At 41.5% G+C, this 15,021-nt stretch overlaps 1 protein-coding gene across 2 annotated transcripts in view; it reads left to right on the top strand.

The window, feature by feature from the left end:
* Positions 1 to 15,021, top strand: part of LOC107387682 (neurabin-2) — a 30,014-nt gene that overhangs the window by 12,471 nt on the left and 2,522 nt on the right. For both annotated transcript variants that reach the window (XM_015962794.3, XM_015962795.3), the window contains 4 exons: positions 8,820 to 8,952; positions 12,423 to 12,543; positions 12,758 to 12,862; positions 13,861 to 13,993. In XM_015962794.3, coding sequence (XP_015818280.3) covers positions 8,820 to 8,952; positions 12,423 to 12,543; positions 12,758 to 12,862; positions 13,861 to 13,993 — 492 coding nt within the window. The remainder of the gene's footprint in view (positions 1 to 8,819; positions 8,953 to 12,422; positions 12,544 to 12,757; positions 12,863 to 13,860; positions 13,994 to 15,021) is intronic.

Here is a 15,021-nt window from a genome sequence, read left to right as displayed (position 1 = left end):
TATCCCATGCTGTCTAATGATTTTACCAATTGGGAGCTTATATATATTGTAAAAAGAATTGGTCCAAGTACTGAACCCTGTGGTACTCCACAAGTAACCCTGGAGTATGAAGATTTGTCATGTACATTTACAAAATGAAATCTTTAAACCAGCCTAGTGCTGTTCCTTTGATCCCTACAACATGTTCAAGTCTTTCTAAAAGAACATTGTGATCTACTGTGTGAAAGGCAGCACTGAGATCTAACAAGACTAGAACAAACACAAGATTCTTATCTGAGGCCATGAGAATATCATTTGTAACTCTCCCTAATGCAGTTTCAGTGCTGTGATACTCTCTAAAACCAGACTGAAATTCCTCAAACAGATCATTAATGTTTAAATGCTCACATACTTGGATGGCCACTATTTTCTCCAGGACTTTGGATAAAAATGGAAGGTTAGATATTGGTCTATAATTCATTGGGTCATCTGGATCCAGAGAAGGCTTCTTAAGTGAAGGTTTGATTACAGCAACCTTAAAATCATGTGGTACATATCCATTTACTAAGATAGATTGATTATATCTAGAATGGGGGCAGTAACCAAAGGAAATGCATGTTTAAATAATTTGGTTGGGATTGGATCTAAAATGCAAGTTGAAGGTTTAGATGAAGCCAATATTTTTGATAACTCTGAAAGCTCAACTGGATCAAAACGGTTCAAACACAGATGAGGTTCTACAGTTTCCTCTGATGCTGCCTCACTTACTGAGGAAGAAGAAATCGCATTAGGGAGGATGCTAAAGATTTTGTTTCTAATGGAATTAATTTTACTTGTGAAAAATCCCATAAAGTCGTTACTGCTGAGGGCTAAGGGAATAGATGGTTCAGAGATATGATTCTGTGTAAGTTTGGCAACTGTACTGAAAAGAAATCTAGGATGATTCTTATTCTCCTCAATCAACGCTGAGAAATAAGCAGTTCTAGTTTGTTGAAGCTTATTTTTATAAAGCACAAGATTATTTTTCCAGGATAAGTAGGACTCCTCATGGTGCGTAGAGCGCCATGTTCTCTCCAATTTTGTAGAGTTTTGTTTTAAAGCTCGTAAATGAGAATTAAACCAGGGAGCCAACTTCCTGTCCCTAATTACCTTCTTTTTTAAAGGGGCAACATCATTTGATGCCACACGTAAATAGTAAGTAACAATATTAACTAACTCATCAATTTGTGAGGGGCTAGAAATGAAAATATTGCTCTCTGCTACGTTCCTCTGAGATGCTGAGGACAGTAAAGATGGAACAGTTGATTTAAAAGATGCAACAGCATTGTCAGATAGAGACCGACTATAGTGAAATTTACTTTCATGAATCGAGAACTCAGTTATAAAAAACTCAAAGTTTATCAGAAAGTGGTCCGAGAGGACTGGATTATGTGGAAAGATCGTTATTTCCTCACTCTATGCCATAAGTCAGCACAAGGTCTAATGTATGATGGCAGGAGTGGGTGGAGCTATGTATTCTTTGAGTAAAACCAATTGAGTCTAAGATATTACTAAAGGCTACATTGAGGCTATCATTTTCAATGTCCACATGAATGTTAAAATCCCCCACTACAATGACCTTATCAGTATTTAGCACCAAATTAGATAAAAAATCAGAGATCTGATCCAAAAACTCAGGCCCTGTCCACACGTAGCCGGGGATCTGCCAAAACGTAGATATTTTTCTACGTTTTGGCCTGTCATCCACACGAAAACTGAGTTTTTTCACACAAAAACTGATCTTTTTAAAAACTCTGGCCAAAGTGAAGATCTGCGTTTTCTCCGTTTTGGGTGTCTGCGTGTGGACGGACAAAACCGGAGTTTTAGGGTCCGCAACGTCACTTTCCACGACAAAAAATGCTGACATCACGTGTGTGACCTGTGTTTACACTAGCCGGCATCATAGAAGCCCTCAGCTGCGCTCTGTCACTACCCGATCCATCAATTGTCCAAGCGCTTTTTGCTTTTTTGTTTTTGCAAGCGGAATTACTGCTCCTTGCGGAAGACCACAGACGAAGTACGAGGTTAAGAACGGGGGAAGTACTGCCGCCTACAGGTCTGGCATGTCCTTAACAACGTATTTATCCGGGTACGTGTGGACAGAGTTTGTTTTTAAAATGTGGTGGTGTGGATGCAAGTTTTTGGAGGGGCGGATATTCGTTTTCAAAAAACCCCGGCTACGTGTGGACTAGGCCTCAGAGTAAGGGCCTGGTGGACGATATAAAACTACAAACAAGAGCGGTTTTACAGTTTTGCACTCTGGTTTAGGAAAACTAAGAATAAGATGTTCGAACGAATTGTAGCTATTAATTGGTAAGGGACTGATTAATAAGTCAGAATGAAAAATGGTTGCTACTCCTCCTCCTCACCCTGTACTTCGAGCAATATGATGATTTAAATGATTAGAAGGAGTCGACTCATTTAAGCTAACATAGTCCTCTTGCTGCAGCCAGGATTCTGTGAGAGAGAGCAAAGAAATCTGATTATCACAAATCAACTCATTAACTAACAGTCTGCCGTGGGCAGCACACTGTCTTTATGGGGTAGTGGGTGGGTAACAGTACAGAAGCTGCAGAGGGGTGGGTTAAACTACGACTCTGCTTCCTGGTCTGGACCCTAGGTTGTCATGGAGGACTAATAAAACTGGCCATGTTCCTAGAAAGAAGAGCTGCTCCATCCAAAGAGGGGTGGATGCCGTCTCTCCGCATCAGACCAGGTTTCCCCCAAAAAGTTTTCCAATTATCAATGTAGCCCACGTTGTTTTCAGGACATCACCTAGACAACCAGTGGTTGAAGGACAGCATGTGGCTAAACATGTCGTCACTGGTCCGATCAGGCAGGGGGCCAGAGAAAATGACGGAGTCCGACATTGTTTTGGCAAACATACACCGAAGCAACATTAATTTTAGTGACCTCCGATTGGCATAACCGGGTGTCGTTACCGCCAGCGTGAATAACAATCTTACTGTATTTATGCTTATCCTTATCATAATTCAATACAGGCTTCTGCAGTCGCAAGCCATGGTGGGAGAGTACATGAATACACAACACAGTTTCTTTGAGATTTAGAGCTATATGACTTTTTCTAACTCAACAATTCTCAGCATGCCTTCGCTACTCAAAGTGACTGCATTTCAAAGAGAAAAGTACAACATGGTTTCTTAGTAAACAAGACATTTAGCTGTGACATCACTAGTGAGCTTCATATGTGCATTCTGACACTTGAGCAGTGGATTCATTATGCAGAATGTTCTGCAAATTTCTTGTTTGTACAGTTATTTTGTTACTTTGGGCATTTAGGGTAGAAATTGAGATTTGAGCAAATTTCATAGGCAGCATAACAAAAACATTGTAATGTTGGTTGCTGAGGAGCACAGAGAAAATGGAAACACACTATTTCTGTTGGAAAATGGCACCACCTCCACACAACCCATTGGCTAAATCCAAAATTAGATCTGTTTTGGAGTCGAAAGGGAGAAAACCCAGCAGTCGGCATCCAGCTGTGGGCAGTAGACGGACGGTGGGGGTTACAGCTTTGCTAGTTAGCACCAGTGTGTCACCCAATTGTAGCCAGAGGGCCAGTATGATGGAGGCATGCTCGAGCACAGCAAAGGCATCAAGAAGAGCGCTGCTGTCTTGACAACCGCAGTGTAAAATGTCACTTTTGGTCTGCCTTTGATTTCCATCTGAGCCCTGAGTGTGTGCTCTTCAAAGTCACAATCTCTTAGCTGGTGAGTGGCTTCAGCCAGCTGCCCACAGAGCTTTTGTAGGACATCCCAGGCAGTTGATGGCAGAGGGAGGGAGGAAGGGAGTTTCCTGGCCATCTGTTAGCTCCTCTGACCTACTATCTGCCACAACTGGAACAGCATCCCTCTCCAGCCTGGCCCACCTCCCTCTACCACCACATCGCCTTTAATTCCAATGTTTATCTTCCAAAGGCATCCACGTCTCTGTATGAGGAATTCATCCACTGCTTTACTGGGTGAGAGGTTACATCACACAAGATCCTAATTAGACTGTCTGCCCTCTGTGTGGGATCATCTAAAAAAAGGAAGAAAATCCTCCTTCTGGAAGTGAGAGTTTCAATTTGTGTCAGCGAAGGCTCTTTGTTTGCTCACACAATGACTCCAGTTCAGAATTTTACCAATGCATCAGGTCATGTCATGCTAGCTGCCCATTTCCAGTGCTTCGTTACATCCAGAGCCTGGGATTCTGCAGTATGGTGACCGTGAAACCAGGGCAACATCAGCCAACCAGCTGTGGCCTCTTGATCTTTAAAATCAAGAAGTGAAGCAATGCCACGTGAGCATGTGGACTTGGAGTGTGCTGTTGTTGCTTTGTGCACTCATTATGGTAACAGTTTGTTTTGTGTGTGTCTTTAATCCACATTGTGCTAATCTGTCTAAATACAAAGGTAACCTAAATCAAAAGCCATTAGACTTACGTGCTGCTCCCATGCTGTCATTTAGAGATTCATCCTATGTTTTACTGAACTACCAGTGAGCCTTTCAGACATTTAAATGCTGCTACAGTTAATGAGCAATCACTTTTGTCAGCTGCACTTTGGGCTAATTTGTTATAAAATGTCCTTGAAATCACTTTGTTGTTTTTTTCTCAACAGGTGAGCAGCCACTTTCAGCCTCATAATGAAATTGCAATTACTGATAACAAGATTGTGGCTGCTTGTGGATAAAGAGATCACATCTTTTTGTTAAATCTACATAGAAAATATGGTGCTGCAGGCAAGAAGTGGCTTACTTAGCTCAGCAATGTGCCTGAAAACAGTAGGAAACAGCCTGAAAAGCCTTTTGGCGATGAAACATTAAATGTACAATTTTAGCCCAGCGGTGACTGACTTGAATGTAAGGAGTGGAAAAAAGCTAGCTTGGTTAGCTTCCTGTTGATTAAATACAAAATTTAAAGTTGTAGCTAACAAATGATTAACAAAATGAATGGAAGCACTGACAGTAGCTAACTCGTAGCTTCCTGTTTATAAGATGTTAGACGATGAAATGTAGAGCTATAACCGAAAGACAGGTTAGCTAAATGACTTAAATCACGTGGGAAACCATAGACTTGAGTATGTAGATGCCCCATTGGGTGCTAGAGAGCATTACTGATTTTAGATGAGCGCACAGATAATTGATCTGAACTAAAAATCAGGCATATTTCTTATTTTAGTTTTAAAAAATAGTAATGAAAGGTCAATGAATGTGAATCCACCCAAGGAGGAGGAAGGGTGAGTGGCTCAGATGAAGATTCTAAGGGTCTAAAGTGCTTTTTGGATATTAAAGCTGGAAATTGATCAGCAAGCTTTATTTTTGATTTTGAAAGTGACTTTCCATTTAGACCTGCAGCTCACTCAGAAGAAACATGTTTTTCTTCTTGTAACTTCTCCAGTTTGTTCAGTGCAAACAGATGTTATTGCTCAAACCAGCTGCACATCATTGACATGTTTGCACAAGCCTATGAGGCATATAAAGCAATAAGGATTGCAGGAGTAATAAACATGCAATTTGCACTTGCACTGCTCAGTGATGGTAAATTCCCTGTCAGTGTGTGGAGTGAAGAGTAATTCTCAATGAGTCAAGCTAATAGCTTTAGAGGGAATAGTTCACAATAGAGTGAATTCAGCATTTAAAGCAACTTAAACATCAAACTAAAAATCTAGTAAATGCTTTTTAGAGGTCATTATAGACATAATTTGCTACAGCAAATTAACTGTATAAGTAGCTTTATCCTCGATGATGTGTGTGTGTGTGTGTGTGTTTAGTGACGTTATATGATTTCTATAAGAAAATAAAAGTGCACCTTTATCTTTGAGAAAAGACAACTGTTAGGAGATGTTGTGATGTTGAGGGACAAGAATTAAGATCAGTCCAGTTTTAGAGAGAAGAGAAACTAGAGCTGTCATTCGTTTTGATTTTGGCACCACGGCACCATATTAACCATATTAACCTCAGATTGCTACGCAGACTTTGTATGTTTCCAACATGGTTCACACAGAAAATGAACCATTGTCCAACATTCTTCATCACTTCAGTGTAAATGGATGTCATGAAAATAACACAGTTCCTGGAATAGATGTAATATGTTTTAAATTAAATAGTACATGGTAAATGGCCTGTATTTGATATAGCACCTTCTAGAGTCCTGGAACCCCTCAAGGTGCTTTACAACACAATCAGTCATTCACCCATTCACACACACATTCATTCACTGATGGTGATGAGCTACAATGTAGCCACAGCTGCCCTGGGGCGCACTGACAGAGGCGAGGCTGCCCAGCACTGGCGCCACCGGTCCCTCCGACCACCACCAGCAGGCAGCGTGTCTTGCCCAAGGACACAACGACAGCGACAGATTAGATTGATTGATTCAAATTAGTTAAAGATGTGGTTCACTCGTTTAATCAACACATTTGCAGTGGTCTCTAGGAAGGAATGCCTTGCTTGTCAGTCGTTCTCAAAGGAAAAAAATATACCTGTGCACCATTTCTAGGAACACACAATGATAACAGCTGTTTCGGATGACAGATTTTGGACTTATTTCCTGATATTTGAATACTTGTGAGTCAAGATGGGCTAGTCCATGAATGTTATTGGTAGTTTCCCATCTGGGCCAGCACGGACCAGGCTGGGAGGCGTCGGCCCTGCTCCCACACCGGTAGGTTCTGATCACACACTTCTCAGGGACAAGGAAAATCTCCGCAGGGCAAAAGACACGCAAAGAAGTCTGTGGTGTCTCCCCTTAAACAAAGGTGGCCGTGAGCGTGTGTGTGTGTGTGTGTGTGTGTGTGTGTGTGCTCCTCACAGCAGTGAGAAAGAGACAGAGAGCTGCTGCAGCTTCAGTCAGGGGTGACGTTTACATCTCAGCATCCAGAATGATAATGAATCACACATGCAAGAAGCCCCCACTGGTTGATTCTATCCACCAATCAGAGGCTCCCCCTAACGGTAGGCGTGTATTTGAGCTGACTAATCATGTTGGCCCAGACCAGCCCTGAGTGGACCACCAGAAGATAAGGGCAGACAATCAGCCTGGTAGGATAGGCAAAAGTACCAGACCACCCAGGTATGAAAACAATATATGCAATGCGGACCGGGCCGGGCTGAGCGGTACCAGATGTGAAAACCTTATAAGTGACTGTGTGACGTAGATCTGTGAGGATATTCAAATCCTAGAGTTTCACCATCTATTTTCTATCAGAAGTTCATGCAGGAGTAGCAGTAGGAGACCATTTGCATGTTCAGCCTGCATAAAAATGTCAGAGTGACCATTATAATCAGTGTCCCACACCTTTTTTTCATAGATAAGGAAGGCTTAAAGTTACAAGCAACACTTTTCAAACTTCAGTGATGTAGATTGATAAGAGTAGGGGCTGGTTTTATTTCAGAGGATCTCTCCAACATGACGGGCTCAATTCTGTGCGGTTTCCAGGGCAACGGGGGGCCCACGCTGTACAATTAAAGAGCAGCAAAAACTTCCATAATGGCCAATTTTTTAACACTTGTTTTTACTGAGTGGCAAGTTGGAGAAATGAAACAAACACATTTAAAAAATGTGAAAATGTTTTCTTGTGAGAACAAAGCTTGTTGAAAGCTGTGGGAGCGAGAGGAGAAGGTCCTGTTATCGTAGCTGGTGGAGTGTGTAAGGTGCTGCATACGTAATCACCCTGCAAGACTGAAAGTAAGGCTTTTAAAGACTCAACTCTCTCTCTCTCTCTCTCTCTCTCTCTCTCTCTCTCTCTCTCTCTCTGTGTGTGTGTGTGTAGCAGCTGCAGAACGTGTCCATTAGCATTCTGGAGGTGGTTATGTAAACTGTCATGCTGTTAGACCAGAGTGAATGTGGGAAGTTGAGCCTTGAAAACAGAGGCCTCTGTCTCCATGAGAGGGATTCATGTGGTACTGACTGATCTCTCACACACACACCCATGATTTGTATTACACCTGTGAAAGGATCCCACTCAGGGGCCACGAGGAGATGCTGCAGATCTCTCAGTCACAACAGTCAATAAAATTGAATTGCATTATGTCCACACCGACAGCGGTAGTCACTCATTATCAGCCTGTGAATTTGGTTAAGTTCCTCAGCTGCATTCATCTCCGCAGCCTTGGGAATCCTTAGGGAATTAGAGAGGAATGCTGGATTTAAATGAAGACTTTTCATAACGTTTACATCATAGAAGATAAAATCAGAGAAGGTTTGACATATATTAGATTATGAAATTTAAAAAGTGGTTTGAATAGAAAATCTCTGAAGCAATCAAGTTTTCCTTGTAACTTAATGACATAACCTAACCCATTTGCTCCAGTTTTGCAGAAAAAAACATTTTTACCTCTTCATCCACACACACGGATGTGATTTAAATCAAGAAACTGGAATCCAAAGAGACTTGGATGCTGATCAGAGAGCACAGGAAGTCGATCTGCTTCATTAACAGTTACTATATTTGGAGGAAATGTGACAATGTGATAACTCTGCACATCTGGAAAAGAGAGACACGTGCATCTTTATAAATAGTCATTGCAAAGGTGATGAAAACAATGTATATTTTGCACATTTAGCCTCTTTTATTCCAGGTATGATTAAACCCCACATAAGTGTGATTACACATGGTTTTGGAGGCATGTTGTTGCTGCTATCACAGAGATCCTATGCTTCTATGAATGCAAACCCAAAAGTTTCACCAACACAAAAATTCACAAAATGCTAAATAATATTCATTTGAAATGCCTTTGATTCACTGACTGACTGATGTGCAGATGCCACCCTGATGCGGTCGTTGTCTCCCCTTCCAGGTGTTTGCCACCTATCCCAACGAGGACTACGACAGGCGTAATGAAGACGTGGATCCCATGGCAGCATCAGCAGAATACGAGCTGGAGAAGAGGGTGGAGAGGCTGGACCTGTTCCCTGTAGAGCTGGAGAAAGGTTTTTGTTTTTACTTTTTCTCTGCAAGCTGTGGATTTATGTTCTGATGTACAGCTTGGCTGGTTTGTGGTATAAACAGAAACAGTCTAACTGTTAAGGGTTACGTTGCTTTTGTAAAAAGGCCTGATGCTTTCTACCAGCCATCCAGCTTCTCATCAGGCAGCAGAGGTGAAATGGTGCAGGCCTTTTTCAATTGTTCCCTCTAGAGCCACAGTGAAAGCCTTCCCCGGCATACAGAGCAGTAATACACACGTATTAGAGCACACGTCACCCCTCTGCTCATTGAGCTCCACTGGCTACCGCTAGCAGCACGCATCAAATTCAAATTGCTAACACTAGCATACAAAGTCTGAGATGGTACGGCTCCCATCTACCTGAATCCTCTTGCAAAGGCTTACGTCTCGGCCCGGCCGCTCCGGTCATCACAGGATCGTCGGCTAGCAGTGCCTACACCACGCTCAGGACAATCCAGACTCTTCTCATGCATCGTTCCACAAATGTGGAATGACCTTCCAAGCACTACCAGAACAGGGGCTTCCTTTTCAATTTTCAAGAAACTCCTGAAGACCCTGCTCTTCAGAGAGCATCTTCTTAACTAGCACCCTCCCTGCACCCGTCCCCCCTCTCTCCTGTCCACTCCTTGTTCCCTCCTCTCCATGATTGATGTGAAGTTGTTGTTATTGTTGTTGTTAGCCTCAAGGGCAACATGCCGATTATCACTTGTAAGTCGCTTTGGACAAAAGCGTCTGCTACATACATAGACATATACATAATACATGCACCCAGATGCTATTGTGCATCACTGGGCTGTTGTGTGCACCGGCTGCTCTGGGAAAATGAAAGTTAAACATTATAATGAAAACTAGTTCAGCACTTCGCCCCTCAGGCATGAAATGTGTGTTATTGCTGATTTAACTCTACAAACCATACCATCTCAATACCAAATGAAGGTTAATCTGCTTTTGCCCATACCAACTTTATTTATAAAGCACATTTAAAAACGGCATGGCAGCCGACCAAAGTGCTGTACAGAATAAAAAGTAAAAACACAACATCAAAACAAAACACGGTCAACAATAGAATGCACAACAAAGCAGATAATTACGGTCAATAAAAAACACATAGTAAAATAAAATTCAGGGATTTAAAAATGCCTGGTCGTAAAAGTGAGCCTTAAGTAGTGACTTGAAACGGAGGAGGGATGGTGCCAGCATCACTGAAAGAGGAAGAGCATTCCAGAGTGTTGGAGCAGCACAGACAAAAGCACGCCTCCAATATACAAATATTATTTACTACAAGCTTACACCTGGTCCTTACATAACCTTTGATTGTTTATTGTCTTAATTCTTATTATTATTATATATTAGTTGAATTTTCTGCAATTTTGATACAACTTCTCCTTAAATAATTTGTATTAGATTTTTTTAACAAGTTCCAATATACAAATGATCAATGTTTGTTCTAGAAATGAAAAATAGTAATATGTCTTAAAATAGCACAATGACCTTTTCTATTGTACCATGTCAACACAAATGAAGCCTGAAATACAGATTCTTATAGACTTTATTTAATTAAATAAAACTTTAACTGTTTATTTTGTTTCCTTATTCACTCCATGACCTGAAAGGTCCTTGCACATCTGTGTTGGTGCTGCATGTTGACTGAGTCCAACAGTTCCACCATCAATGGGGCTCATTTGCTAGGCTGCTCTCCTTTAACCTGGATTTTACTGTCAATAAGCCAATCAGTGCTTTGGATGAGCCTTGGCAGTTTTACAGTGTTCTGTAAATAAAATGGCAATTTGCATGTTAGCTAAATATGTGTTGGAAGTCAATTTATAGCTGATGTTATATTGAATCTAAATATTCAGGTTTAATCCAAAATATTTAGATTTAAAGTTTAATTTCATATTTTTAGATTTAATCCTAAAGATTTCCATTAAAAATTGTACCTCCTAAATATTTGGGTTTGGTTTAAACTATTTAGATTGGATTCCAGGTTATTTAGATTTCAATGTGTGTATATTTTATTTAATTTTAAATGTTAGAATTTAGTTTTATGTTTAGATTTCATTATAAAAATGTAGGTTTAATTGTATGTATCTATATTTGATCAAAATATGTATTCTAAACATTAATATTTTGTCTTAATGGGAAAAACTGTAACTCCAAAGTTAAAGGTGCATTATGTAGAAATGAAGTAAAAAATGACATCCTGTGGAAACATTTGGTTACTGCAACCACTTAAACAACTCTGGAGCTTTTTGCCGGCTGCCTTCAAATTACAAGCTGCAGCATTAGCTCGCAGGAGACATGGCAGCCCCACACACTGATGGTAAACAGTAGTTACGTCCCTCCTTCCATTGTTCTGAAAAGAGAAAAACTGACAAGCCTCGCAAAATGACTGAAACATTAGACTCTTATGGGGTTTTCTCACAGTAAAATTCTCACTATATTCTTACATAATGCACCTTTAACTCATTAAATCAATCAAATCAACTTTATTTATATAGCACTTTTCATACAAAAAAATGCAACTCAAAGTGCTTTACAGATTAAAATGGCCCCATAGATCCCACATTCCCATCCCAGGCCCCCTCCCCAAGTATAAAACAATTAAAAATTACAGTTCCCTCCCGCACCCAACTTCCAAAAGTGGACATACAATCACCCGCACACTCGTCCATGCACACACACACACACGCACACACACACTCGTGAACACCAGAGTAAACTGCTGGCCATTTCCTGATCAGAAAAGCCTCATGCTGCCAGCGTTTTTGAGTGTTTTTACTGTTTTTTGAAGAGTCACAGAACGTGGTGCTCTACCATGATGTCAGCGCCAAAACTACCAAAACAAAGAGTAGACTCACTTCTAACATCAGGAATAATCCTCGTGTTTTTAGCATTATTCGTTCTTTCATTCTCTTTTGTCGAATTGTGATCGGCAGAAGCTTTTCCGGTTCGCGCCTCACTTTTTTTACAGCAGCGGCCCAAAACGATCTCCTAACATGGATTTTCTGCTTCATGTGGCGTGAGACGTATGCAGATGAAGATCAGCTTTAGAGAAGTGATGTTTGTTCTCGCGGTGCGGGGGCTCGTTCCAACGCCCGCCCAGTACAAAAATGCAAGTGACGACTTTAGTCGTCAATGGCAGTTAATGAGTTAATAATGTATGACACAACACAACACCTTTTTTCTCATGAAAAGCACAGCAAAAAATAAAATTGTACATTTTTAGAATTTCTTTTTCTAGCTTTTTCACAACAGTTAAAACTTCCCTGCAGTTGGTTTTCTTTTAAGTATTATGTACTTTAAAGGGGGAAAATATTGTTTACTAGTTCATAACTGATAAACCAGTTTTCTTACGCAGATAAAGTCCAAATATGGATTCATGGTTTCCTCCCAGGGATGACATGTTCATTGCATGACCAAAATAACTGCTGGCCTGGTCTCCCTCTTTGGTTTCAGATAGCGACGGTCTGGGCATCAGCATCATTGGGATGGGTGCAGGGGCCGACATGGGCCTGGAGAAGCTGGGCATCTTTGTTAAGACCGTTACAGAAGGAGGGGCAGCTCACAGAGATGGGCGGTGAGTTCATGTTTCAGTGCTTGACCTTTGATCTGTGCAGAAACATCCCAGTGAAGCTCTGAGAAACCTATCCTGAAGCAGGAGATTTAGTTGAGGAGGCTTATTTAACTCCCAGACTCTGTTGGTTCTGCTGCAGAAATAAAAGTCTTGCGAATGCCTTTTGGCGTGTGTGGGTTGAGCTGCATGATCTGTGTTGATTGCTTCTCTTCTCCAGGATCCAGGTGAACGACCTTATTGTGGAGGTGGACGGGACGAGTTTGGTGGGAGTCACGCAGAGCTTCGCTGCCTCCGTACTCAGGAACACCTCAGGAACTGTCAAGTAAGAGTCGATTAAGACAAATTCATCCTGCTTTGACCCAGTTCTACATCAAGACAACCATCAAGTCAGTTTTTTTCATTTGGCCATGTTCTACGTTCTTACAACCGCCATTACTCAGCGCGGTTTGACATCTAGCATTCTTCTTTAAAACGATGGCTTCCTTTTGATATACATCCACCCACAGTCTGCCTTCTACCACATCCTGCCCATTCAGTTAACCAGACTTTAGATTTACGTATGCTGCAGCTCCCACAGGGTCATGATTATAACCTTCTGCATTTAGGAGCTCCTGAAAAAGGCCCAAAGAGGAGAAGCCACAGAAAAGCCTGTTATCAGCAGCAGATACAGAAGAATCAGTCGAAAAAGCCAGCAGGCTATTTGTAGATGTTGCTCTCTGGAGTTTTGGTGGCTCCAGCAGTTGCTGTGAGCTCCTTTTGCTGTCCGAGCTCATTCATAATTCAGAGTTTTGGTGTCCAGAGCTATTGGGATCATTCTTTAGTGTTGGGTGAGTTATGAAGATCGGAGACCTCTTAGCTCATACATTATGGATCTGCTGCAGCGGCGACGGAGGCCATCAGAGCTCAGAACTATTCATAAACACCAGGAAGACAAATAGCCTGGAACAGGAAGTGTGTTTGTGAGCATTTAATTACCCGTAAAAGGAAAAGCGAGAGACGGAGACGGCTTTTTAATGAAAATCTGTTGATCAGCGATGATTCAGTGAAAATTACATGGCTAGCTTTAATTTGAAAGGGATTTTTAAGCTTCGATGAGGAAGCATATCAAATCCATGATGAGCTGTAAGAGAGGCAGGATTTGGTTTTAAAGAAGTGAAGAGGATGTTAGTTCAAAAGCAAACAGGAAGCTATTTCCTCTCATTACCTTGCATTAATACCTTTAACTACACCATCTCAAGAAGCTGCTTATCATTTATGGAGAACACTGAAGTCCTGCACACTGTGCACCAAGGGCCCTGACTGGTGATCATTTAATGACAGGTTTGTGATTGGCCGAGAGAAGCCAGGCGAGCAGAGCGAAGTGGCTCAGCTCATCCAGCAGACACTGGAGCAGGAGCGCTGGCAGAGGGAGATGATGGAACAGCGCTACAACCAGTACATGGACGAACAAGAGGTCAGTCGGGGCCGTGCGCCACCTGTAGCTGCCATGTTGATTTCAGATCTGGACCGCCAAGGCTTTTCTGGCCCAGGAGCTTGTGTGCAGTCATGTCATACCTCCATGACTCCAGCAGAAGTGTGTTAAATTAGCTCAGTTAGCATCTTTCCGCAGGAATTCACAGGCTTTCTGCATTTGTTGGAAAGAGTTTTTTTAAACGCTTTTTTAAGTCTTGCATTTGCAGACATCTTATGTTGTTCATGTAGGCTGAGCCATTCCCACATGCATTTAAGTATTTAGTGTCATTTTCTGAAATTGGTGCACAATACTAATAGACCTTATCTCATGCACGCTCTCCCACTTTAGCTGGAGTCAGTGCAACATCACTGGACAGCTGCAGTGATGGGTATGAGAACACTGGCACTCCTGTTCTGAAACTGATCTGAGAATTAGAGATTGCGCTGCTGGAAACAGTGACAAAGCTGAAGGTGAAGAGCAGAAAGTGAGAGTGTGATGCTCGTTAACACACCTTCCTCTTTTACCCGTCAGACTTCCTGATTTATATAAAATCCTTTAGATTTAGTTGTTGCAGCATAAACACATTCTTACACAAAACTGAGATATAAATAAAACAAAAGTAGCTTTAAATTTAATTTTAGCCTTTACAACTGGTTTAGAAAACAAAATACTACCTTTAAAAAAGAAAATAGGGCTTTTATTTGACTTTCTCATTGTCTCCTACTTCCTGTTAGGATTAAGACTTTTATCTCACTACAGTAGCAGACAATAAAAGTGTCCAGCATGCACTGTCTGCATCATCAGACTGTAAGCTGAGCTCAGAAATGGGGCCAGATCTGGATGACTCAGATTTTGTGCTCTCGCCTTCTTTGCTCTGTCAGATGTTTTTTTCTCTACTCAAAATCCTACTGAGGTTTTCTCCTGATACCGGAGTGGAAAACGTCCCTACTCTCGCACTGTTAGAGTGGGCGGTTCTTGAAAAGATGTACATTGTTGGAATGCAAAGAAAAAATAAGAAGTGGTCGTTT

This window comes from Nothobranchius furzeri, chromosome 16 (genome assembly GCF_043380555.1).
Source record: "Nothobranchius furzeri strain GRZ-AD chromosome 16, NfurGRZ-RIMD1, whole genome shotgun sequence".
NCBI classification, from domain to species: domain Eukaryota; kingdom Metazoa; phylum Chordata; class Actinopteri; order Cyprinodontiformes; family Nothobranchiidae; genus Nothobranchius; species Nothobranchius furzeri.
The sequence above is the reverse complement of the archived record's forward strand: the minus strand, read 5'-3'. Positions and strand labels throughout refer to the sequence as shown.